The sequence below is a fragment of the Anguilla rostrata genome, chromosome 4 (genome assembly GCF_018555375.3).
Source record: "Anguilla rostrata isolate EN2019 chromosome 4, ASM1855537v3, whole genome shotgun sequence".
Classification (NCBI taxonomy): domain Eukaryota; kingdom Metazoa; phylum Chordata; class Actinopteri; order Anguilliformes; family Anguillidae; genus Anguilla; species Anguilla rostrata.
The window spans coordinates 22,241,751-22,269,587 of record NC_057936.1 but is presented as its reverse complement, the minus strand read 5'-3'; the positions used below and the strand labels follow the sequence as shown (position 1 = coordinate 22,269,587).

The 27,837-nt window shown below is 43.8% G+C and overlaps 1 protein-coding gene across 2 annotated transcripts in view; it reads left to right on the top strand.

Annotated features, from left to right (window-relative positions):
• Nucleotides 1-27,837, top strand: part of efna2a (ephrin-A2a) — a 110,134-nt gene that overhangs the window by 34,205 nt on the left and 48,092 nt on the right. Inside the window, exon 1 of one of the 2 annotated variants that reach the window (XM_064331403.1) lies at nt 23,099-23,849. The exons of the other annotated variant lie outside the window; for it this stretch is intronic. Coding sequence (XP_064187473.1) covers nt 23,794-23,849 — 56 coding nt within the window. The 5' untranslated portion in view covers nt 23,099-23,793. Of the gene's footprint in view, nt 1-23,098; nt 23,850-27,837 lie in introns of those variants that run through there. 2 annotated transcript variants of the gene reach the window in all.

Below are 27,837 nucleotides of genomic sequence, written 5' to 3'. Positions count from 1 at the left end.
ACTTCCCAGATCCTCTTCTCAAGTTTCTTCTTCTGGAACACTTTAATTGGATATATTCGTCCTTTGAGAAACAATATTTAAATATCCCCCACATAAATTAATTTCTCATTGATTGCTCGAACTGACAGATTGTTTAATTTCTTTTCTGTTTTACTGAAAATCCTGCTGTGCTCCCACACAGTAACGAATACTCTGCACAGCAGTATGGTGTGACTTGTAAGATCATAGCGAATATCTAATGAAAATCCCTGTGGGACTAAAGAATTGTTTTAGATACGTGTTGCTGCTGATACGGTAAGGAAACCAAGTCCCAATTTGGACATAAATATTTAACTAAACAGAGTCATTGTTAAAATAAATCAGACTGACTGTGAGAGAAATAAGATAGCACCCCCCTGTGACTTTACTTCATTTTTCTTTCTTTCTTTCTGTCTGTTTTTTTTTTTTTTTGGCTGTGATCAGGGTATAGGATTTTCCCCACAGAGAGTAATATATTTTATGCTATACATTTTTAGTTATTATTTCTAATGAGAATTCTTTCAAGGAGAGAAAAACTGCAGCAATATTCAACATTTAGTCCAAAAAGGCCGTATTTATGAGAGCGCTATTGACATTTTACCTCTTTTTAAAACGCACCTCGAAAAATTCACAAAAAAATGTTTTTACTCATCAAAGTAATAAATGTCCAGTTGCGTTTCTGCATTTATAAGATTATTTCATACAAAAGAAATTCTTCTCTACACTGTTGTCATTGCTTTTACAGTGGCTCAAAACCTACCAAGTTCTTTTTCTCTTTTCTTTTTTCCATACGCCGAGCAGAGGATTGTAGTAAAGGCAGTGCAATAACTGGAGAGTTAATGGGATTATGCAAATTGGAGCACTCTTAAAGGGCCCATTTGAAGTGGTTAATGGAGATTATGGAAATGGTCCGCTGGCTAAGACGCTTGGAGTGGAAATGAAAGGCGAAGGGAGGGTTTGGGAGAAATAAATAAATAAATAAAGCGGCTATCCTTGTCAGCAAAGGAAGAGGAGGGAAGGAACGTATCACGGTGGAGTGGGAGTCTGGGAGAGTCAGGAAGGTGGGATGGGCGTCGGGTGCAGTTTGGGAAGGAGTCTGGCCGAGTATTTGCACTGTGTCCATTTCTGGTTAGCTTATTAGCACCTCATTCAGCCACTCTGGTGATTGTGTTTCTCTTTGTGCTCTGGCTCTTTGTTGCTTGGGTTGGTTGACATTGATATTCACCAAATCTTCCTGTGGACAGTGTGCAATTGCAAAGGCGATCAGCTCTGCTGTGTAATAATATGCCTACGGTCAGGATTATAATGACTAAGGAGGTTTACACTAGAGAAATATTGGTGTGCTAACCACATTGAAGTATACCTTGTATTGTTTTGGAGATCAAAGAGAAAAAAATAATCATGGCACACTCAACTGTTGGATTAGCAAGTCTTGAATAAGCTTATTAAATATTTTAAACAGCAACCCCAAGGTTCTAAATTAGATTTGGCTTGAGTGTAGAGTGCAGAACTGGTATGTTCGACCTTTGCAGTCCTTTTCTGACATCAGAGTATCAATATAATTAAAACAGAATCGCTCTTGAACTGAAGCAGAAATGGCAAGTCATCAAAACTGGCACCCTATAAATAATTTAGACTTGTAAGATTAATTGTTATTTGTGAAAAATGTTGGTGAGGACAATCTTGCCAAAGGCAAACACTGGAAGAAATAAATGCTTAATTCAGTATTTCCAATGCTTTAGCAGTGTCTTACCAACTGTTTCTCACAGTTTGAGCAACGTTTATTTTAGAAATGAATTTCTGTATGATGAATTTGTTTTGTTGGTTACCTATAGTTATGAATGAAAAATGGAACTGAATTTTATTTATTGATGGATTGATACCACTTTGTGTAACGTGATGGAGAAAATGTAACAATTCCAGTATTTTATAGCTAGGCTGTCAAATGTGTGATGATGAAAAGAGAGTACAATGTTAAGATATTTTCACATAAAAACATGTGTCATTATTAAAAGGTGTTGTGATCAAATTGTTCATTATAAAAAAACATTTGTAAACGTGGAAGAATATCAATATTGAAAGCCTGTGAAAGTTTGTTACTCATATTCTCTCTTGAATTATATTAGTTTAAGTGATGACACAGACCATTACATATACTTGGCCTTGTATATCTTTCCTGAAAAACTTGCTTATGTTTTCTGACATTTAATTTTATGAAGTGTATTTTTACCTTAACTTCTGTTTGCATATGGCCTACCAAATGATCTACCAAAACACACTTTTCATTGAACTGCCTTGTGGATATTTTAAAGTAAACATCTGCTCTTTTACAAAGGAAGAAGAAGTTCATGGGGCGCCATTCGAAATGCAGTTTTTGTTTTGAGCACTTTATGTAAATCATAAGGTTTTAGTCGTGACATAGTAAGTAGCTTTTGAACTGTATAATAGCACAAATTAAGTTTGCACAGCACTTATCCCAGCTTGCAGTATTTCAGCCAGGAGGTGAGACAAATATGCTTTTTTATATTCTCAAAGGATAATGCCACATATTCATGCAAAGTACCACCCCAAAATATGAAAACAAAATCAGTTACATGGCATTGTCCTGGCAGGTGTTGCTGGCTAGCTAAGCGTTTACACACCGGAGGTGCTGCAGTTTTTAGTGGTTTTAGTTTTTCAGTTTTGGTAGTTTTAGTTTCTCTCCGTTGGCGATATTTTCCGTCTTCCCTTTACTGTAACTAAAATACTTCAATGGAAGATTAATGCACCACAGGACATGGTCAGGGCAGAGCGTACTGTGATTAATGTGCATGAAACATCTTTTTTTGTGAGCTGTGTTTGAGTTAATGCTCAGTTACTGACATACAGTTCATGCATGTAGTGGGAGGTATGTTGAGGTTGATTCATTTTTGGCAAATATCAAAAACCTGGTCAGAATCTATTTAGCTTGTTTCTGTCCAACCTTTCAAAGGTATTCTTTGATTTTGTTATTTGAAATCTAATAAAGCCAAAAGTGCAAGATGTAGTTTGTGGGTTCAAATCCCAGCTGGAAAATTACTGCTGTACCCTTGAGTTAGGTACTTTGCTCAAATTGCTTTTGTAAATATCCAGGTGTATGAAGTGATAGTGTGTAAAAACAGAAAAAATGTAAGCTGTGTAAATTTCACCAGAAAAGACCATGTGATAAGCAAAAACAAACAGAAAAATAAAAATAAATATGTTGAACCAGAATTTAATCTGAATCAGACTTAGCTTTTAAGGCAGTTATACCGTTGTGATACAGTCATTCCTTCTTTTGTTGGATTAATTCAAACAGTACCAATGAGAACCAGACATGAGAATTTCTGGTTTAGGACTGTTCTGTTCTGAAGCATACACCATGGCACGCTATATTTTTAGACACAGAACATGTTTCAGTTTTGCCAGCCTTTTATGAGCTATCTCGAAATTTGGATCATCATCTCCATTTCACTCCCATTGACAGTCATCTATCAGTGAAATTTTACTGTCCTTGATACTCTTTCACCCACTTGAAATCAGACCTGTTTTTATCTTATTTATTTTTAGTTATCACGGTGACAAATAGACAATTTAGAAACAATTAGATGGTTCTATACCTCACTGAAATTGTTAGTTGGGGAAAAAAATCTTTACATGGAATGAAGTGAAAGTTCTGTTTTGTCAAAGTTCTAAGTAGAAGGAACATCTGATTTGTTTTTGTTGTTGATTGCTTGCACTGCACGCACAAGTAGGCATGTTAATGTTATTCGCTTTTGAAAAGGTTGACTTTGCTTTTAGCCTTTTTCTCCTTTGCTGTAGCTATCATCTACCTGGCAAAGCTTAGTGAGAAGAAGCTGTGAGTTTGTTTTTGATATAATGCAGGAACCTAGTTTTCTGATTGCATTCTTCTTATTCCAACTAAGATGTAGTATGGTTTCTATTCCCCTGATTTAGGAGTGGTCCTTGGAGTGATTATAAATCGAGTTAACATTCGGCTTCCTGCAGATTTGTTTATCACTTGGTTTATGTTCTGTACAACATTAGGGAAGGCAACATACGAAGAACTTGACAGGGCACATTAACGGTATTTGTCTGGCAAAATTTTGCGAGGGCCGCGCTGGCAGAAAGATCTTGTACTGTAACACAATCTTTCTTCTGATTCAGTTCCTTCAGATTATCATTAAGACGAATACAGATCTGCAGCCTCATACTGATGCGGTGTAATAGTAAAAGGCGCAGGGTATGACCTCCCTTACACAGAGACTTGCATGAGATTACTCCCTAGATTGAAATGCTTTCTACTCTTATATTTAAATTCATGAAAAAGTGGTACTGGATTTGGAATTAAAGACGGAAGCAGATAGTGGATGGCTGGTGTGAGGAGGCTCTCATTGTCATGCGCAGGTCGATTGCGCGCTGGGCTGGGGGAGCACAAACAATTGAACATGCTGCAAAGTTTAAAAAGCTTTCTATTTCATTTAATTAAAGGACTAGAGTGGGCACCGTGCACGTTTGCAAGGGAAAGCAGACTTGGCAGAAGTACAAAGCAACGCAGGGAGGGTAGGGGGGAGGCCGGAAAAGGGATTGAGGTCTTATCTGTTCATTTAAAGGTATGGCGAGGAAAAACTCTGGCCTGAATTTCGAAGTCGTGTTTTAATTCAACCCAGGTGTCTGGTCCTTCAGGTTGATCCAATGGAGGGTTCACTGCAATGAAATTGAGGATCTGGTTAAAGTAAAATCCGAACCCGGGATAAGACGTGAAAGCCAGAAGTATGCACCGACCTACGGATACAGGGGTCAGTAATGGCGGCTTTGAAACACATTTACTTACAGCGAGTCCAGCGTTTAAACAACCCCTTAGCTAGTCGTCAGCAAATGGAAGATTATTTTTTTCCTCACCTGCAATGGAGTCAGGAAAATGCCTATTTAAACATATTGAAATAGGAGGTCAGATATGAAATTGAGTATATCCACCAAGTTTTGTTTTGGTTTTTGGTCTCTAAAAATGGTGGTCCTGTCTGAGGCACGAAATGGCTCCTTAATCCAAAATTGTTCAATTTGGCGCCTGATGTAAAGGAAACAGTGAATTTTATTTATTTAGTTTTCGTCACCCTTGAAACCAGTCGCATTACTTTTTGTTAGCATACGAGTAAAAGATTTATTAGAAACATACTTTTCAGCGCACATACGCTTTTGATAATCTTTGGTTTTACCGCAGACGAACCTGGCCTACCACACATTCCAAGGGTAATTGCTTTAATGATAATGATGGATGGTGGAGAAGTTTTTTTTTTAATGCCTACAATGTAAGCCGTAATATCGCGGAGTATAACATAAACATGATCTCTGGACCTTGTTTTATTACCAGTGGCTTGCCTTTTAAAGGGGCTGTTCCTGATGTAGCCAGGAACATTAAAATCAAGTGCTACAGAGAGGCCAGCTCTCCATTATGAATAGATGGGTCAATGGGATCTCTGAACCATGTGATGCATTGCACTTGTTTTATGTTACTCAGCTTAGGGGAGAAATGAAGAGAAATGTGCTAGCTGCTAAAAAACCAGATGCTTTAGTCTTGAAAGCATATTTAATTCACTTTAATATGTTTATTATCTTAATGGACCTTTGTTAATAATAACTGTCTCACTTCAGTGTGTAAAGTGTAACAGCAACATACAGTATTTATTTAAACCCTGCTATTTCATAGCTTACTTTTAGACCAACTGAGCTTAGTAAAGACAGTTTGTGTTGGGTGCTTATTATTACATGGTCGAATTTATTAAATATGTAGAAGGATGCATTATTTAAATTCATGCTGGTGTTGGGCTGGCATGAGAAAAGGTGTGTCGTATATGCAGTAAAGTGACATTTTTCACATTTATGCCACTTTCCGGTCTATTTTTTCAGTGTCAGCTGTGCCTTGTGGTTCAAAAGTTCAAAATATCATTGCTGCTGAACTTATTCATTTAAGTTAAAAAATAGTCTTCATCAATAAACTTGTAATTATGTATATATTCTTATGGAAATACATTCCGTTTGAATATTGGAATGCTTTGTATTGAGAGATTTGACATCTCAGCAGCTTGAATGTACAGTATGTGAGGTGGTGTGTGTGTGTGTGTGTGTGTGTCAGCCAGGTTACAGCATGTTGTGCTGCTGACTCCCACCCGGTGTACTGAATGAAGCAGTAGCTTCTCTCTCTGTAATTGTCAGGGCGAAGCATTTTGAGGACGAGGTCACAGTAGGTAACCGGTGCCGCTGACTTAGTACTGCTGGGACCTGACCCATCGTGGTTGCATTGTCTCACAGCTGATGGGACCTGACCCATCGTGGTCGCATTGTCTCATAGCTGATGGGCCGCCCCCATTGCTGCGAGCTCAGGTCTTTAGAGTTTTCGAAGGGTGAACTGGCTTTGATTTTAAGCAGGGTCCGAAGACGAACACGCCAACCACAGGTCGGCCAGCCTGCTCGCCGCAATCTCTACATTTTCTTTCTTTTCCACCTCACCCTGCCCCGCCCAAACCGCTGAATTGCTGGAGAAAGGGGGAAGAAGCGTGTGCTCTCTCCTCTCAGTACGTGCGCAGGGTTTCGGTTATTCTGGACTGCCGGTGCTCACGCTCCCGTCTGTGTGATTTGGCTGTGAGCTGCTCCACACAGCCACAAATAATTAATTGAGAGAGAGCAGCAGCGGCAGGGGCAACAGGCCCCACTGGACCCGGGCTGTACGGGCCCTTAAAGTGACAGTTCGCCGCGCGGTTCGCTGACAGTTCGCTGTCCCGCCAACCGGCCCTCGCCTTTTCCCTGCACCCGATAAATTAGCGCTAATCTCTCTGAAGAGAACGTCGGTGGCTAAGACGATGCGGGCAGGACCGCATCGCTGAGTATAAAGGCTCAGAGTGGACTCGTGTCGGTAATCTAAAATGGCTTCAGACACCTTGTTCTGTCAGCTTCACTTCAAAGCCGGCGCCCATAAAATCAGGAAGGGCAGAGTCGGGCTCGGGTGCTGTCCTGCCGAATAAATACCCTCTGCTCTCGGCTTAAGCCGTGAGTCGGGAAAGTACCGGAAAGGATATGACGTGCTGTAACCTCGCGCCTTTTTTCGGCACCTGTAGCTGGTCTCCGGTTTTGACGGAAATCCGCAGAGCGATGGAGCGCACGTCGGAGGCAGCTGCCCCTCCTGCCGGCCTCGTTAGCGGCAAGCTGTGAAGTGGCATTTAAATAAATAAAGGAATCGGCTGAAAGACCACCCCACCAACCCCCACCCCCGCGCCGTAGTGCCAGCCCTGCGTCTCTCAGCGCCGTCGCTCGGGCTGTCAGTTTCCGCGGCGTTTCTCCCCGGTTACGGCCGGCCCTTTGCGCTCGCGGCCCCCGGAGGGCCCCGGCAGCCGCGCGAACCCCACACACGCTCCCCCGAGACGCACCTTGTTCATTTCTCATAATTAATATTGAAGGTAATGGGCTGGCTGAATGGCCGTTGGAGACTTGCTCCCTCCACCATATGCTTTTCCCTACTTCACAAATGAGCAGATAGGGGGTGGGGGCGGGGGGGAGTTAACTATGTGTGATGCCAGACACTGTGTTCATCTTATTTTTTTGTGTCCTTTGGCAGTCTATCATATACACCTTTAACAAGGGGATTATATTGCAGATATAGTAAAAAATATATATATTTAACTACCCCTAGCTAATTTGTTGGCAGCCGTATTTAGATCTAGTTTTATCTTAACCCCTGGGACATTTTCATTCTCCTGTCGCCATAGGTGCACAAAGGATAAGCCTCCTACTACAAAGCTTCCTCCTTTTTAAAATGTGAATTAGTCTTTGCATGGAGCCCCTCTCTTGCTCCTTTCCCTTCCTCCCAAACCTGTTGAGAGCGCAAATGCAGACTGTATCCGTTCCATTTAGAGCTACCCCTCTCCCTCCCCTCCTCTCTTCCTCTCTCAGACTTCATGTTAACAAGTGCTCCCAGGTGGTTGTTGCCATGGCGATTTCCCCATGGCTGCCGTGGCGGTGAGCTCGGGGCGAGACGAGAAAAAGGTTCGGCGAAGACAGCTGAAGCCTTTCTCTGTGGCCTCCAGCTCCTGCGCCTCCTCATTTTCTCCGCTTTTGTCCTTAGCGGGGCGAAAGGTGCTTTACTCCAGGCAAATAACCCACTTTGCATTTTGTTTCCATCGGCAAAGTTGGTCCACTGGAGGCCAATTTCATTTGTGATTTATTGCGGGTTCCATATTCAAGTCCATATGCGCCGTCCCTCCACAGTTTGACGTGAGGCTACTGATTTGGACTATATTCTTATGCAAACCAATTTCAGCTGCACATTCCCCCGTACTTCCCAAAGCAGCGAAGACTGATACCCACGTCCAGCTGTTACTCTTTGAACTTTTTTTTATCAAGTTGGGATTAACGCCCAATGAGACTGTTCAAAATGAAAATTAACATGGGCACATGCCAGCAATATCATATGACACTAACCATTTTTGGACCCTGTATTTTGGCACTTAAAAGGAATAAAACTTTCATATAGGGGCTGTCATTAATGCATGCTTTCGTCCCCATAGTATTAAAACGGCGGTTTAACAATCTGCACATTTTCCTTGCATCAGACAGCCGAGCCTTTGGGTCTGTTCTTTTGTTCCATTACGGCTGTTCTCCTGTCTTTAATTTGAAAGATATGCAGTGCAGTCACATGTCCTATAGCAGCCCTGTAGTTGAATTAATTTAGTCTCCTGTGTGTCTGTGTGTGTGTGTGTGTGTGTGTCTGTGTGTGTGTGTGTGCGTGCGCATATGTGTGTGTGTGCGTGTGTGCATGGGTGTGCGTGTGTGTGTCCACGTGTGTGCGTGCGTGTGTGCGCATAGGTGTGTGTGTGTACATACGTGTGTGTTTGTGTGTGTGTGAGTGTGTGTCCGTGTGTGCGTGTGTGCGTGCGTGTGTGTGCCTGTGTATATTTAATACTTTAATACACAGATATTAGCTGAAACATGTCGAACTCAAAGGCAAGCGCGTGGCATCCCCTGTCGGATACATAGTTAACGCAGATGTTTTGTGAAATCAGGTCTTGCTGCACTCTCTGAACTGTGGCTGCTGTATGCTCAGTGTGCCTCAGTACTGTCTCCCCTAGGAGGGCGCAGCTACGAGAGGGAGAGAGAAAGGGAGACTTTCAGTGTGCGGCTGCGTCAGCAGGAAGCCTCCGCGCGGGCGCGACGCCCCCTCCACCCCCACAGGTGAGGGGAACAGGAAGGAGAAAGGAACACTTCAGCGAGAGTGGCGTCGTCTCTCCAGTTACACACAGGTGGAGTGGAAGTCTCTCGGAAACACGTAACACGAGAGTTCCCTGAGAGGGGCTCGGACCGCAGCCAGAGACCAGAAACACGCTTCCTCTGGCGGTCTGCGGTCGAGGGGGGGGGGGGGCCACGCCTTGCGTGACGCGCGCCGGCGAGGTGCTTTCCGCGCGACCGTGGAAGTCTAACCGCCGAGGCGGAGCGTGGGAGGCGACGTTGACGTATAAGGAGCGCCGCGTGCGCGCGGCGTGCCCTCAACCTTGTCGGGCGCGACCGGAGGGGTGATTTACATGCTCCGGCGTTCATCCCCGCGCATAAGCACCGCAGGCCGCCTCCTCCTTGGCAGGCGGAAGGGAGCGCGGGGGACAGGAGATTGGATCCTGAAAGAGATGGATTTGCTCGGCGGCTAAAAGCTCTCGCAGGAGAAAATTGCTTCGTGCTTCTCTTTTAGCGAAGTCTGAGTGGCCCTGCGTGTTTTCCGCGGGCCACGACCTGTGCAGTGCGTCACAGCCTGTGGTTACCGCTGCCCAGCGCATTCGTTTCAGTGTCTTTCTCCATCAGAATCGGCCAGGCAGAAGGCTGGTATTTTTAGGTGCGGATAATGCAACATTACTGGGTAAGGGGCTTGTGCGGTATAGGAGAGCTCTTTAGTAAATTTCTTATGAAGTTCTATATATACTCTCTTGTCATCTTGACAGGCCCTCTGGATAGGTAACGAAAGTGAGGTCTTTTTTTGCTGATAATTGTGCGGCGAGGGCGAGCCTTCGAGCCGAGCGGAGCGTGGCTCGTCGCTGTGAGCGCCGTCTCTGCTGAGACGCGCCCGCCCGGCTCACGGGCGAGGGAAGCAGGACTCACGCTGTGGTGAAAAGCGTTTTCTCCTGGAGAGGGACCGGAGCGTCCGGGGAGCTCTGAGTCACGGCTGTCCTCTCTCCGTCTCCGTCAGAGCCGCCTTCTCCCGCGTTCTAAACTTTGAATGACGTTCTCCCCCGTGGCTGTTTTTGTTGTGGCTCCCCCACCCCCCGCCCACCCCCTTCCAGCCTTCTTATTCCTCCCAGTGTGTTAGATGGGAGGCACCGATGGTGGACCTGCTGGCCAGGGGAAATAGTTTTTATTCAATGCATACCTAAGCAGGCCCCCTGTCTGTCACCTTACCTCTCTCGTGCACACGCATCACCTTCACACGTGCACGCACACACACACACACACATGCACGCACACCCCCACACGCACACATGCAGTAATACCCGCATGCACACACACACACATGCATGCACATTAATGTCCATTTACGCTCATACACATTCCTTAACAGGCACACTGATTTACTCACAGTCTTGTGCATAGACTCACATGCTCGCAGTCACACATATGAACACACACATATATATATATATATATATATATATTCCTTCATACCCATATGCGCAAACACACATTCACACAGAAGCACATATATATGCTCAAACACAAATGCACACACGCATGCATGCACACACATGCTCACACGCACACACGTGCACACACACGCATACGCGCATGCACACAGACTCACACACGTGCGCACGCACAAACCCACGCACAGCCATGCACACACACACACACACACACACACACACACAGTCGCAGTCTCTCTCCACAGTGGCCGGTCTCAGTGGTGGCCCTGCTCTGTCTGAGTCTGCCTAATGGGCTGCTTTCTCAAGCCTGCATTCCCAGAATGCTTTTAGTTTATTCTGTATTTGTCTCTTTTCTTGTTTCTTGTTTCCCCTGAAAAGGGTATTTTCAATTGAGTGGGGGCCTGTGGCGGTCATTTTCAGACTAAGCTGGGGATTCGAATCCCCGCCCACTACATCACACTGAATCGTAGCATTACCTTTTTGTATTTTCTTTTTCGTGCTTTAAAATGGGAAATTTTTATGCCTAATTTTTTTTTTATTCCTGTTGATATATTATTGAAGACAGAGTCTAAACATTTGGGGCGCCTACAATAATTGGTTTCCTTTCTCTACATTTATAAAAGTTTCCGTATTGTATATATGATTAGTTTCCTTATAATGGAACTAAAATGAAAGAGTAAGAAAATATAGTCGCATCTGTTCAAGAAAATTGTATTTGTCTCTAAGAACAATGCACTTTTACTCTCGGGACAAGTGTTGGAAGGCACCCTTGACTGCATACACTACATTGGACACTTTCTTTGGCAATGCTTTATTGTATCTGTCCCCTACAAATAATACAAAAAAAAAAAAAATAAAGTAGATGTTGCAGTGCCAGTGCGAATAACAAGCGAATAAGTCTAGGTATTTTCATGAAAGCTGCCGGGTACTGTAAATGCAGAATCTTATTGAAGCAGCCGAGCTGGAAGTATGGAAGTATGGAAGTTGTATCAGTATTACTGTACTTTTAAAAAATTGTTCAGCAGTTTGAAAGTTAATTCAGCGCTGGCTTTGCAACACACTCCAGGTGAAGTGATGCAGGGGGGAGAGAGGCACACAAACGGAAATTAATCTGGGGCTCTTATTTTTATTTTTTTTAAGAGTGCAAGACAGGAAGTTGAATGGGGGTGGGGTGGGGGGGGTCAACCTAAAATTGGAACTTGTTCCAAAAAAGAGTGGGTGCCGCATTATATCCTTCTCCTTTCCAAATAACCCCCCCCCCCAACCACATCCACCCAACATTCATTTTCACCCTTCAGCACCATCCTACACGTCTCCCCACCCTTGCCCGCTCTCCCCTCACATCCCCCCCTCCCCCTTTCTCTCTCAGCGCTCTGAGCTGCCACCTCCCTCTCTGTTTACGTGGTACAATGTGAAGCTTTCAGCCTGCATGGTTTAATGCTGAAAGACAGGCCTCCATAAATAATTCATCCCTCCTTCGCCAGCCTTCCTTCTGCATACGGTACGAGTGTTAGTGACGGTCTGGGGAGAGGAGGGGGGAATTGTAAGCAGGCTACAAAAGCGAAACTAACGAAAGCTCGGCTGAGCAGGCCCTCTGCTTAGCATTGTAGATGCGCACCTCTGGAGGGTTGAAGTGTGTGTTCGTCTGCGTGTGTGTGTTTGCCTGTGTGCATGTGGGCGCACGCGTGTTTGGGTTTGGAAAACTACAGTTCTTTTGCGGTTGGCATGGCGGTTTATGGTGGTTAGCATGTCCTTGATGAGTTCAATGGAAAGAAAATGATTTTTAACTGACATCTTGGGATGTTTAATGATTTTTATTGGACTAGGCAGGAAATGGTGTCATGAATGCAGCAAAGTTAGTGTGGAGCAGCACGCTGACACAGGACCGTGCTATACTTCATTCCCAAATTAGCCAAAGTTTCAAAGTGCAAGGTGTACATAAAAGTTAGCAGCCAATGCTTGTTGAGTTTTTTTCTCAGCTAGTCTTGAACAAATAACATTTTTCTATTATGCACAAATTTTGGAGGTTACATCAAGAATTTGATTGGTGACAGCCAGAAAACTGAAGGTTCCATTCTTCCTCTGTGTAATTATATACAGAGAAAATGAAAGAAGCATACCAGTTTGATAAAATTCTTTATACATGTTTTAATTCTGTTTGCGATAATACTGGCAAATTTATGCATCATAATTCTCCTAAATGAAGTGAAGATTTTTTTACATCACTGAAAGTCTTTCTCTGTTAAAATCAGCGATGTGTTTTGCTGTGGACGTGAATCTGAGATTGTTCTAATCAGGATTAATCTAGTATGGTGTTGGTGACCGTGATCCTTTATTTTGTTGATTGCAATTTGAATTTCAGATCCATTATAATTTAGAACACATCTGTGTTCTAATTGCGGGATCATTCCGTGTTAATGTGTTACTTTCAGTTAATTTCCGAAGGACCGCGATGTTCAGACAAGAATCTTTACTTTTAATTTATTGCATTTGCTTTTATTTAATAACCGATGTGCTGATGTTTCCTGGTCACAGTGTACTATGAGGCCAATTATGCTCTCCTTTGCCCTTTTAAAGCATCTTTTTCTTTGAAGTCGGGGGCAATATTCATTTTCAGGATCGCAATGATGAACGCTCACTTCCTGGATTCAATCGACATTTGTCCTTCGAATCACAATTAAGTGAAAATGTCTTTCTTTTTTTCCAAAGACATTTTGGAGTTGTCAACACTGATTAAAAATTCAAAACGTTGTTTTTATTGAAAAACATACCGTATGTTTAATTATAAATCAAAGCTAAGAACAGATGTTAAATTAATCCATTTCTTCTTTTTGTCTTTTAATCTCATAGCTATTTTAAGACTCTTAAGTCACTTTGATCGATCTCTGAATTTCAGAGTGGAAATAAAATAAACATTTGTTGGCATTCTACGTTGAAGTCATGACATTTGTTATCCAAATGAGCATCTTAAAAGGCACTGAACATTGAATTTGATACACTTCATGTAGACCCTGGACCTTTCCTGAGCACATGGTTATTTTGTTTATGGTGTGAACACAAAAAGAGCAGAATTTGCCCTGTAAATAAACGTGCCCCGACTGGAGGATTAAAGTCACACAGTTTAATCTAAAAATAGGAGCAGAGGTTTTTGAGTTCACCCATCATGTGTGCTGAACTGAAACGCTGGCCCCTGTGGACATGAAACAAGAAGGAGGACGTTTCAGTGTAATGGATCATGGGGTAATAACACTAAAACTTCAACAATTCCCTTAGAATTAATCTGTCTATCCCCAACGTGCTGCACATTTTCAAAAGATGAAAGCTATGTCCAGGGAATCTTATTTTCAGACACTTTATCAAGGAATAGTATTAAAAATAATACAAACTAGAAATCATTACATGTTCCATACCACTTAAATAATTGGTATGCTTATGCTTTTTTTATGAATTTGAGCCTGGTGCCTGTAATCCCCAGCTTGCTAGTAAAGCGAAAATATCAGCAGACAATTCACTGTGGACGAAAGAAAGTAATCTATTCCGGACATTAAAGAAAAACTACTTTAGGGGTAAGAATCGGCTTATCAAACGTAGTTTATGGTTTAGCTGCCTCATGGTTAAGCGTCTGGTTGATGGTGTGTGAACATGAGTAATGGACTGCAGTATATTCTTCAGCACCGTGTGTAATAACCCTGCATGGATCTGTGTACTGATATCCAGTGTGATGGGTAGCACGCTCCCGTTTCTCTCCCTGTGGAGCCATAGAAAAACAGGATCCGGTCTGGACAGCGGCTATAAATGCATGGCTCTATGTGTAATTCCTCCAGCTGGTTTGGATCCAGTGGCCGTGTTCCTGCAGGGACAAAGTGGGAGAGAGGTTGGGTGGACTGGGTGTCAAGGGCCGCCCGTGGGATCTGCCCACCGCTCGCCAGCAGGGCCCAGGCTGAATGGCCTCCGCTCACCCATCCGGCAGCCATCAGTGATTAGCAGTGCATTAGCCTCCTCCCCAGAGCAGCATTAAGTGCTGGAGCTAAACTGTGCCCAGCCTTCGGCCATGTTCAACAGAAACGGGGGAGGGAAAAAAAAAAAAAGATTTTGGAACGCAGACCAAGTTCCTGCAATTACAGGATCTGGCCCTTGCTGCCAAGCAGAGAGAGAGGGAGAGAGAGAGAGCGAGAGAGAAAAAGCCGGCTGTGATTTTGCTTCAGTCTTAAAAATGACTCACTGCGAAGGCTTCAAGGGCACTGCGAGTACAGTCCCCCCGCGGGCACATTTCGCTCGTCCCTTCCTTTTCATTTCCTGGCCCGGGCGCGGACCCCGGGAGCCGGGCGGTCAGCGGCGCGGCCGGACGAGGCCGGCGCCGGGCGGGGGGCTCGGAGGTGTGGCCTTGCGCTCGCGCGGCGCCCGCCTGAGCCCGAGCCGGCGCGCGCGGCCCCTTCCCCGCGGCGGCGCCCGCCTCCCTGATCCTCGCCATCAGTGCGGAGTCATGCTCTGCGCTCCGGCTTACTCGCGCCCGTCCGTCAGCGGCACGCGCCGGATAATACACTCGCCGCTCCCGCCTCGTCCTTCTCAGGCCCCGTCGCCGAAGGCGCCGTTCTCCCGGGAGGATCCGCGCCCAGGAGGCTGCGCGGTGTTAATTTGCTCCGCAGTAATCAGCGTTTACCCCTGCTTTTTTCATTGATTAAACAATGCCTGCGTAATGGTTTTGATGACCGCTTGATTACCGATGGTTCAGCGCACGCACCCGTGCATCTGTCTAATTGGCGTGTTCCTGTGCCGTCGCCTTTTCCAGCTGGACCGCAGCGTGGGACGAGCGTTTATGTCTGCACCACCGTTTATGTTTTACGCCCCTTTTACAAAACCCCAAAAAAAAATGTTCCTTGGAAAAGACAAAATGGATTGGCAAGTGCTGCAGTTCATTTTTAAGGCCCATTTGGCCATCAAAATGGACGGTCAGTGTTATGAGTGTTCTTTCCTGTGTGTAGTTATAGAGTACACTGTTGTGAGGCTGATAACAGCTCCAAAGCTAAAGGCAGCGATTAAGAATGTGACTTGCATGTTGCTGTGGGGAAACCCAGCTGGGAAAATATTAGGTCAGAAAAGTACCCAAATGTGTCTGTAGGGCACAGGATGAGGCTCTACAAGAGCGGCAATGTAGAAAGTCCTTTGGCACAGCGCTCAAATGGAATTATTCTGTTGCACAGATGTGACCCGGCTCATTTCACCTCGGTGTAATTGCTGCTTATGCCCTTGTACACCTCGGATAATTTCTTGACACAAATACCTATATGCTGTCGAGCTTAGGTCAGGCTGCGTGTGTGTGTATGTGTGCGCGTGCATACGCGACTCTAAAATTAAAGCAGTTATTTAATTAAAATGTATTAAACGTAGTGTGATCGCCGACATTGTTGCCGCTGGCAAGCGGGCCGGCCCTTGTGTTTGTCAGGAAGATCGGCTAATGATAATGATTGTGAGGTTGGAAGCTTGTTTCTAATCATGCGGCCTTAAGTGGCACGAGGCTCCTGGAGACAGACAGATTGTAAGTGAGGGAGCAGGCGCAGCCAGGCTCTTGCTAACAAGATGTCAGTAGACAAACCCAAACTGTCAGGTTCAAGGCTTTGTTTCTCACCCCCCTCCCCCAGTTTTTAAAGGCTTTTTGTGGCGCTAACAAAACAAAATCAATCCTTTGCTACCATTACCCTTCTCACTTGTGAAAGAAGTATTGACAGGGCTAAAGCAAAAGAAAAAGCTCAAGTCAGCAACTTAGAACAACCAAATGTGGCGGAGTGTGTGGGATGGAGGTGTGCAGTTCTTTATTTTCAGACATTTAAGGCTGCGTGCTTTCTCTAAAAAAAGTGAAAGACATTAGCCGCTAGATGAATGACAATGTCCTGCCTGCTCGTACATTAGTAATCCAGTATTGGCACTTCAGGTAATGGCACGTGCACATCATACATCTTAAGGTCTCATTTGTAGATGAGGCGTATTGGACATTAATGCCTAATGCACTCTCTTCCCACAGAACCTCCGAGGCAGATTTATCAGAGGAAAATACAAGCGCGTGCTTTGCCATCTCAGCAGCTAGAAAAGGGGAAAAATTACTAATCCTATAGAAAATCCAAAATATGATGTGGTGTGAGGTCTGTGGGGATTACAAGGCTTTAATTTTCCCATAATCCCTTGAAGTGAATTCACTAATGACATTAGCCCCCTTTTCATATGATACGAAGAAGAAAAGCGAAAGGGGGCATCGCTTAGAAACGTAACAGTGTCAACAGAATTATGAAAGCGGTGAAGAGCAGCGTGTTTCCAGGCAGAATATGAGGGGATTTAGACATGCGATGTTTAGGGGGGGAAAGAGAGAAATGTATATTGATTTCGGAATCTCAATTACTGCTCAGTAGAGTCCCGTCTCTGAGCGCCGTCGATGCCACGGCATCCTAAGGGCTTTTCGCTAATAACGGAACACGTGTTTGGCACCTTATTAATTCGCACACACGTGTCCCTGTCTCTGGCACAGGACCCCAGCCCCCCCAGCCCCCCACTTCCTTTATTGCTTTCCCTTCCCGAACCCGCTGTGTTAAGTTGTATGATTTATAAGTCGGGCTCGTTGGCAAGCAGACGTCCGCGGCCCTGTCATGTGTGACAGTGGGAGAAACGCCGGGAGATTAATGAACTTGAGTCTGTTACTGACTTCAGACCGTCTCTATCAGGACGTGAGCGATGCATACGGGCCCAAACGAGACAGTCGTCGCGCCGCCCGTCCCGCCCGCTCCGTCCCGCCTTGCGGGGGTACGCGCGGCGAGCCCACGCCGGCCGGCCGCCAGGCGCCCCCCCCGAATTTGCCGTGTTTCCGCACGGTCAAAACGAACGCGGACGGCACCCGCCAGGCCCGAATCAGTGACGTTCCGCGGAATCTGTCCGTTCCGGAGACGACAGCTCAAATCTTTTTCTGCGGCCGGATCGGCGGCGGGGGCTGGTTTAGCCAAATGCGAGGCTCGGGTAATCGTTCCTGGGTTCTGTGAGGGTGCTGGGGATGTCTCTTTAGATTAACTCTGCCCGCTGATTTCCCCCCCCCCCCCTCAGGAAGCAAATGGCAAGAAAAATGGCCTTCTTTAACCTTGCGCAGATTTTCCAGGCCTGCTAAAGTGCTGCAGTAAGAGGGGCCCCCTCTGGCTCGTACACAGCTCTGTGCTCAGTGTATGCCTTCTTGCAGATATGGATGACTAGCTGCAAGTGGCCTTGTTGCAGCGGCGCTTCCATCTCCATTTCGCTGTATTTTTGGAAAGTGTTTTCCTCACCGTCTTACCAACCAATGAACTCCCATGGACTACAGACAAATTAGGAATACTCATTCTTTACCATTATTATCTTTTCTCAATTTTAGCATAATTCATAATATTATTTTTCTGTCTTTTTATTTATTCATTTTTTACCATTGCTGCTTAACAAATGAGTTGTCCAGTAAAGAATTTAGCCACTGTTTTTTTTTTCTTTGTGCGTTGGCTGGTTTGTTTAATTTATAGCAGTGCGGTGCAGTATAAAAAAATGCACAAATGAAAGAAGCATTTGTCCCTTGGTGCTTGCCCAGTCTCTCACATGATTCCAGCTCTGTTCCATTTGGTCAGACTAAATCCTGGCCTCCGTCTCTCCCACTCACATACGGTCCTTATGTCAGCAGGCTTGTTTTGTTTTTCTTCGCTAGGAGCTTTCATCTAGCACTGATAGGATCCTAGGAAATCATCATTTGTAATGAAAAAAAGTCCAGTGATCAAGCACCCTACCACCCTCCCCCTCTGTGTAGCATAACAACTCCTCCTACTCTGTTGTGCCATTGGAAAAAAGACGGATGTTTGTCCCATCGCAGTCGTGATGATACCACATAGTTTTTGTGTCCATTTGTCTCTATCAGTGGTTCGGGATGTTTATGCTAAAAACTCCCTTAGCTTTTCTATAACAAGAAATGTCTAAAACCACCAGCTGGAAAAAAGAGTGGGGGGTGTTTCCATCAAGAATGTGTTTTCTGACATTGCAGAGATATATGTGACAGGCCTACAAATACAATTGGACATTCCAGATGGGGATAAAATAAAAAATTGGCCAATTTTTTTGAGAATGTTTTTTTCTTCTGAATTTCTAGCTTTTTATTTTATTTTTGAAACAGACACCATTTTATCCACCCGATCAATAAGAGACTTTATCCACTGAGTGTGTAAAAAATATTTTCATCAAGGCGGTGACCGATTTCTCGTTTTTTGGACAGTTGATTGTAATGGCTGTGTGAGATGAATCCTTCCATATTCCCACTTTTAATCCATGGCATGATAGTCCCCCCCCCCCCCCCACACCCCAGTGCTTCAGCACAGGAAAAGTAGAGCATAAACTGCATAGAAGAAATTAGTAAGCCATGTTGCGGCTGCTGATTCACAGGGATCTGTCAGAAACAGGCCTAATGAGGTTCTTGAATCAATAAGCTCCTAAGGATGATGAGAACTCTCTGATGAGGCTGAATGGCATCGTCTCCTTCAGAATTTCCTCCTTCCTTTCTGTTATTCACCTGCTCTCTGAATATCATGAGGGCCTGAAATCATCCTCACAAAAGGCATCTTTTCACTGATTTTAATCAATAAGATACAAAAGGATTGATTTGCAAGTATCGACAAGTACATTGAGGAAGTCAGAGAGGAATATCTGTTCCAGTGGGAGGGGGGGAGCAGTGAGTCCTGTTTTTTTCCCCTCCATCACGATTCAAAGCCGAGCAGATTTAGTTTCCATTTTCTTCATGTTCTATCACTTCTTTACCAAAGCTAACACAGAGGACAGATGTATACAAGGATGAAAACAAAAAATAAAATATGTGCATTTTTTAAAAAAGAGAGAAATTACAAAGGAAGAAAATGCAGAACCGTGACATTTTCACACCTTTCATTCTGACAAATTTAGGCAATCTGAAATGCAAAATGGTTCCAATGAGTTTGACTGTGAAGGGTAAATTGTCAGGGGCAAAGATAAATGCTGTTTTTCAAAACAGGAAAGCTAATAAAATTCATTTCTGGGTGCCCACAGAAAAGTGCTGAGTTTTTCATGTTTATCATATTTAATAAAACACATGTCACACAGACACCACAATCGATTAAGATAGCCTGAGTGATTAATCAGCTTAAAGCTCAATGTCACTGAGATATTGTGTGTGTGTGTGTGTGCGTGTGTCTGTGCGTATGTGTGCACGTGTGTGTGCATGTGTGTGTGTGTGTGTGTGTATGTGCACACATACACAGTCATAGCCTTATTTCATGAGGGCAAGTATACTAAAGGAATTGCAAAAAGAGACACCCATGATCTTGAGAATTTGATGACCATTGGATCTCAGGAACAGTCAACCTGACTCTGCTTTTCAAAACCCTGCTTAAGGTAATGGATGAGCACCAAAATAAGCGCATTTCTTTTAAAGGGCAGTAAAATAAGTGCAGACGTGTGGAAATTGAACACCACAGAGACACGTAGCTCTGGGAGCAGCACAGTACCCAGTGCATCAATAAAGTCTGAACATTTCAAGCCTTAATAAAACATTTAATGAGTCACCTGTTACAATAAAGGGGTTAGAATAACTGGGAGAGAAAAAAATTAAATTCTTCAGCAACTGGAATAAAATAAAGAATGTTGTGCTTCAGTTAGTATTATGAGGGGAATGCACTTAAAGCAATTAAAATTCACAAGCAAAGTCAATCTTGTGAAAGAAGTTACCCTCTGTGACGGCTGCTAAATGTTTGCTCAAGTCAGTGAATGGAAAGGCCTATAAATGTACGTTGTTTTCAGTGAGAAAGTTGCAAATGAAAATGGAATGTGAGGGGGACCACGTAGCTTGCTACCTGTTGGTCTGAGAAGCCACGTGCAAAGGTTCAGAAGAGGACCCAGAATGCCTTGCCCTGCACTGTTGGGGTGGTATCTTCAGGGCTTCGGAAGGGGCCTGAGGGGCATGTTCCTGTCAAAAGGGGGGTCACCCCTTCACAGAGCCAACTGCCACTCATGAGCAGGCCAACGTTGCCCTGGGCAACACAACAAAGCCAGCAGTGATGAGGTCATCGGAGGTTGGAGGGAGAGCAGTTAGGCCTCACTGCAGACTTTTTTTCTCCCTGTTTTATATGAAAGGCTGAAAGAGAAATGGGGGGGGGTCGGGATTATGGGGGCTCGTCCTTTGGAAACCTTTTCATTTTTTTTTCAAATCTGATTAGCCTTTGAGCTGCATATGGAGAGAAAGGACCAGGAGGAGAGGGGGTGGGGGGAGCAGTTCCCCTCGTCCGCCAGCTTTTGTGCCCAGTTGAGTAGGGACCTCAGTATATCACGGCAAATTAGGCTTTTACATTTTTTTAAGCAAGAGAGGAGTCCAGTGAAGAGAATGGCCATGTTTCTGTTTACCCGTATTGACCCACATCCCAGCCTTTTAAAACAGGGGTCTTCAGAGAGAGAGCGAGAGAGCGAGAGGAGGAGGAGAAGAAAAGAGGTAGATGAAAACCGAATGAAAGGCTGGGCACAGAATATGTTTTTTTGTGCATGCCTCATTCCTTGCCAGCTGCCAATGCTTTCACAATCGAGGTCTGGGCACTAGCAGATTAGTAGTAGTCCTACCCTAACCTCAGCTGCAGAGAGAACATACAGTCCCTCAGTTTCCACTGTGGGTAAACTGGGCACGCAGCCTGCCCTACAGTAAATTCATGACATGGGCATTTGGCCTACAGTTTCCCACTGTGGGGAATCAGGTTTAGGGAGCTTTGTTCTTTTCCCTTCTTCTCAGCGGCCTTGCGGGAATGCGTTTCGGTCACATGGCACATGATATTGCTGATGCGCATGCAAAAAAGAAAAAAGAGAGTGAAAAGGCGTGTGAAATTTTGCACGCATGGCAGATAAAAGATGCTAGACAGCTGTGACTCCAGCCCATTTGGGCTTGATATTTTATAGGAATATCCATTAAAGGCTGAAGCCATAAGTGATTTCACATAGCGGAGTTATACGGTGATGATATCTCAAACTGGTCGAGTTCCAGACTATTTCTTGTAATAATATCAGGTCTTTTATGTACGTAAGGATTTCTCTCTTTTGGACTGTGATTATGGTACGCCACATTCAGTAAAATGGAGTGGAATCCCATTGTGCATGTGAAGTTGGAATATTCTGTCTCTTTTCCCACATCTGTATTTAATCTTTGCGTGATTTACCATTCTCATCCAACTTCATATTTTATAGACTTATTTATTGTTTTTAACCAGTACATCTAGGCCGATGTGATGTATCACTAATTTAATTGCTCTGATTTATTGAAAATACTGTTCAGGCAGTTGTTACTGGAACATTTCAGAAACTGAGCCAGAGAGTGTACTGCTTTTTAGATCCCCAGCTAATCCACATGGAAAATGTGCTCAGTTTGGACTGAGCTAGATGTGTGGAGTTTGCAGAGCTGTCAATCAATGTGAAGCTGGAAGTCAGGCAAGAAACAACCCCTTTTAATGTTATTTTAAGTACCAGAACTTGGTAATATCGCTGTCACCATTATCACATTTTTTTCATGCCACATTAGTAAATATTTTTTTAATGGTCTGTGCTAGGACGTAGTATTTTTTATAAACACCACAGAAAGTGAACTAATATAAGAAACTGTGTGCAGGATGGAAGGCATAGTATTGTGAAAATCTGAAATGCTATAGATTTCCACAGAAATTGCTCTTGGGTGAAGACACATGAAAAAAAAAGACTGTTGTTGTTTCGAGAGGTGAAAAAAACGCCTTCAAATAACCACTGAGCTTTGTCATTGTTAACCCAGTCCTACATTCCTGTCTTTCCCTCCTCTTTTTTGTGAAGAGTAAAAACAAACTCCTGTTTTTGTGTTTTTTTGTTGCTTTTTCATGGAGCCTCCCTCTCTTCCAGCCATACTTCAAGTGATTGGGCTTCTCCGGTAGAACAATGGCAAACCCTGGGAGAACTGAAGAGGGTCTGTCCAGGGAGATCCGTCCTCTTTGTTTCACAGGAGACGAGCTCTGTGACCAATTAGTGTTTTATTGGACAGAACACAGTTGGAGTAGGCTCTGTTGTATATGGCCTTTAAAGGATTTTGCTATGTAACATTCCACTCTGCCTTTTCTGCATACTCTAGCCTCACAAAAAAGATGCCCTTTTCAGCAGAATGCACATGAAAAGGGCACATTATAAGGGAGTAATAAGAACTTTTGATTGGTGGCACCAAATAGGTAAATACAACTATGCTATCTACACATTTTAATGTAAATATTGATCTAGAAATACTGGAACGCCTGGCAGTATATGATGCACTTGATGCTTTGAGCTGTTTTGTGTTTCTTTGAACCTGATGACAATCAGACTTTTAACACGAGCGCAAATCTATGGTTACTTTGGCGACACATTTGTCAATAAATACTCCTTCAACCAAATCGATTTCTGTGCCAGAAAGAATAATGTTTGTCCGCAGAAGTAAACTGGCGGTTCAGTCACCGGTTGAGAATTTCACGTTCCGTTCCTTTTTCGCCCGCAAATTTCCCCTCGCTTTCGGAAGATGTGCTGTTTGTGACAGAGCGTTTCAAGTTTTGAGTGGGTGACTTCCGTGTGTAACTGACTGATGGGTCATCATGGAGGCGGGGGCAGAAAAGAATGACATAACTTCAATAACAGATCTTTTCACACTGAGAACAGACAGCAAAATGAATAGAAGTGGAAGGCTGACTAAGGGCTGAAAATCTTTTGGGTTAGATTACCTGCTGTGAAGTAAAAGAAAACGGGGATTTGTGGCTTAAAATAGTTTTCTTAGCACAACAACAGGTTTGAAATGTTGATGGTGAAGTGGTCGAAATCTAAAGGAAAAAGTTGAAAGTACGGTACTTTTTTATTTTTTATTTTTTCCTCAACCTGAATCAAATGGAGCAATAATATTCTAGAGAAACGGCCATTTCCTGACGCGAGATACTGTTGAGAAACTGCACGGTTGCAACAGCCCTGACACGGTGTCTCAGGCCAATGCAGGGAGCAAAAAAAAATCATCATCAGAAATCATCATCACTTAAAAAAAAAGGCACACATATGTTAGATATGAGTGTTTCTAACTATGTTTTTCTTTCTTTTTCCGGTCTGCCTGATACACAATATAACTCACCTTGACAGGTAAGTCTCCTGTTTTATATTTTGCATTTTCTTTAATTTATGTTTCAGTTCATTTTCCCCGGGTTTTCCATAAACCAATTTTGCTGTAATCACAGCTATTAGGAAAAAACTAATGGCGTTACATTATAGTAGTTCTGAAGCAGCATCAGCATTATGTACTCCCCCCCCCCCCAACACCCCTCCCCCCAATTAATTTTTTTAAATAAAATAAATTCACAGTGTACTGCAAGTAATTAAGTGCTATTATGTGTTATTTCAGGCGCAAGCTTGTGTCTGCACTATTTTTGAAATAGTCCTCATTTTGAAACAAAGGCAGGTCTGGAAGCCCATGACATATAATAATTGTGCTTTTTGATTACTGTCCGTATTGGCTCAATTTTGGCAAGTAAAGACAAGAGCATTTTGCTGATTACCTTTGGCTCACCTCTGTCGTAGCTTGGAGCTGAAGCTGTTTAGAGTTGGGTAGGTTCAGTGCCTCTCTGTTTCCTCTTTGTTAGCCTTCAGTGCACTCCGCCAAACAGTGTGGTGTGTGTGGTGCAGACATTTAAGGTAACCGATCGGTCTGCTGCAGTCCTGTTGTGACCGTTAAGAGTAGAGTGGTCTTGAAATAGTTTGGAAAGGCTTTGGTACATTGTGGACGGAGAAGGCATCTTTCTTCCTTCTCTGCAACCCACCCATACCTCACACAGTATTGTTTACTTTAACAGACTCCAGTCCACAAACCCCTTGATTTCCAGCCATTTATTTCCCTGACTGCATTCCACCGCAGAACAATGGATGCCTTTTTGTCAGTAGCAAATTCTCTGATCTCCCTTCTTTAGTATTCTAAATAGTATAACACAGGATCTCCCCTATGTTTGAATGTGTGTGTGGTTTTGTTTATACTTCCATGAATCTCGGGGTGTAATTCAGCTGAGAAACCGATATCTTTCAATAAAGGTCTGATGTGAATTGCCTCAAAGAAAAGAAAACAGCAGGAAAAAAACGACAGAAAAACAGTTTGTTTCCATAGTGGCAATGACTTTTTTTTTGTTCTTTAAAAAATGTAAGATGAAGACAAATGACTCATCCATAGTTTTTTTTTTCTTCTCCTGTATTTGGAAGTGTTTATGAGTTCCTGACAGTTGCTGATGCGTTTAATAAACAAACAAACAAGCGAAATAAAATAGGAGGAAAAACACGGATGGGGGTCAAACTGCTGACAAACAGTCTGCTACTGGAGAATATTCACTGTAATGCGCATTCTGTAATAGGGTTGTGTTGATAAGTAAGCAGTTAATATCATATGGGGCATCTTGTGTCTGGATTAATACACAATGTAATGTTGTTCTGTATCCTGGCTGCACAGCGAATACAAAATTCTGTTGTGATTACTGTGTAATGAGGGTCAGGTGCAGATCTGTTTAGGGCAGCCAGTATCTCTCATTTGCTATTCTCTGTGCCATTTATGTAAAACAGTTTGCTGGCTCAGAGAGGGAATGCAATAGGTACTCATATTAATGTAACATTAGTAAAATGGTCTCTTGACAGTAATATCCAATGACTAAATTAATGTTCCATCATCAGTCCATCTGGCAATGTGTAGTTTATGCATTAATTGGGGCCCTTTCTTTAAAGAATTGAAGCTGAACTCCGGAGCCATCTGTTTTGCTGATTCCACATAATGTACTACTATTGACATTGTTCAGCTTTCTGAACATTGTTACAGCATTGTGCATTGTGAGTCATCTGAGGGAGGGAGATATATGCTCTATACACTATTGCCAGTCCACTGGAAGTCCTTGCCCATACGATTCTCTCCTATTGGTTTCATAACTTCCCAGAATGTGCAGAAAACATTCCCAGTTTTGCAGATTTCCCAGTTTTGTTTGCTTACACAACTGCTGCAGGGTGTAACGTTAGCCCAGCTGAGGTTATGGCATCACTCAGCAGTTGGATTCTGAACAGGGGCCAGTCCAGCCCTCACAGAAAGGCCTTAACTCTGTGATCTCTTAGAACCTCACTTTGTTTTACTTGCGCTCGTTCAGTGGTGATCCCATAGGAACATGTGCTCACTCAGGGTTCAGAAAAGGGCCATCTTGTGAATTACTGTGTGGAGCTGGGTTCTGGTCTGCTTAAACAAATCTTAACTCTTCATCAGCCCACTCCAAACAGGTAATTACCTGTGCTGGCCTTTCAGTTTCACTGGCCGATGCCCCCCTCCCCAATCCCCCCCCAGCCCATAGCAGGGGCTGTTCAGCTGCCATTGTGATACATGAATAAGGCATGCAAGATCGCCCTCCGGATAGGCCTGCTTAAGTTCATCACAGGCCTTTTGTGACCCCTGGCACCTCTGTGACCCTCCCAAATGCAACGACTGCCCGGCCCAGGATTGCTCTTGTCCACTTCAAGGATCAGTGGGTAGCGGTCACCTCTGCCCAATTGTCCTGCCTGGGACTGGAAACCTGAGCTACATCTGCCCCGGCCAGCCCAAAGACCAGAGGCACAGTTGCTAAGTAGCAGGGGCACTCAACTGGAACCACCAGAGCCTTCAACAGATGCCTCCAGGAATTCCCACGTCTCTGAGACTAACCCCCCCCCCCACCACCACCACCACCCGCCTATTAAAACACATTGTTAACCTTTCATTAGGAATGCCCAGCTGTTGGTGAATATTCCCACTCCTCCCTCCCCTTGCCCTTATCCTTATCCTCTGTTTGCACTTGCATACTTCCGTGCAGCACTGCAAGTTCAGACGACATCTTGGGACCCGCTTTGTGGGTTGCTATAATAGATGTGCTTTAGAAACGTTATCAACCACAAAAGAGAAGGTTTCAAGCAGGGGTGATACCTGAGACTGGTCTTTAGTGTCAGGGATGTGTTTCTAAGGTTGGCAGTGCCTCCTTCTAAGTGCCTGAGAGTCAGTTTCCACGGTATTATTTTTGTCCATTAAAAATCGTTACACTAAGAGCTTTTTAACATTGATTGATGATACTCACGGAGTTTATGTTAATTCGTAAATGTCAGCATTTATTCACCATAAAAGTAGTGTACAGTCTAATTTGTGTCTTCTTCTGGATAGTTAGCTTTTACTGGGAGCAGTAAGATATGGACCTGTGTAGACCTAATTTCTTGTCTTGTATTGTCAGGTTTTGTCAATACAGAGACTAAAAAAGGCTTACCGCTTGAACATGTCTTGCCGCACCTGAGTTTTTTTTTTCTTGAGTTTTAGTTAAACAAGCTGCGCACAAAGGAATTATGCTGTCATAACTAAAATCAAATCATTTTGTTCATCCCAAAGAACATGAATCTGAAATATTTGCCTTGGGATTTGTGTTTAATGCCCCTTTGAAAGAACTGTCCAAAGCCAAAAATTCTGGTGGTTCAGGAAGGATTTGTCAAAAGTGATGACACACTTTCCACTGCCAGTGTGCACATTGGCGTCGGAGGCAAGCCAAGGGAAAGAGATTGTCAAGGTGCAGTGGAGCTGCTTCGCTGCTTGGGGAAGATGGCCGCGTGCTGACAATGGCAGAGGTCCAGTGCGGCGTCTCCCAGAGAAAGGTTAATCGTCGCAATCTCTTTACTGCTGTAATCTCTCTACGGGATTTGCATAAAATATTAATGAGTGATTGGATTAACATTACTGGGGCCTGCTCCCAGCAGCCTGTGGTATGTAATCCCTACAGTGTTGGGGCTGTGATAAGGGCAGCCATTGGTCCAGTATGATGATAGACAAGAAAGAGAGGCAGGGAGTGGATGGTACGGAGAAAAGTCTTTTTTTAAAATGGTAGCGCCTCACAATGGTCTGAAAGGTCTGATCTGACCAACTGTGTATATATGAGTAATCAGAGAGGAGGAAAAATAAAGTTTCTTCGAGGAGAAAATAAAGTGGTAGAGTCACCATTGGTAGCGATCGCTGTTAGAAAATAGTTTCGAATACTGGAACTGCTGTGGAATGATGCTTTCTTCGTGTTTTAAAGACTTTTTATTCCTCTTTCACAAATTTTTG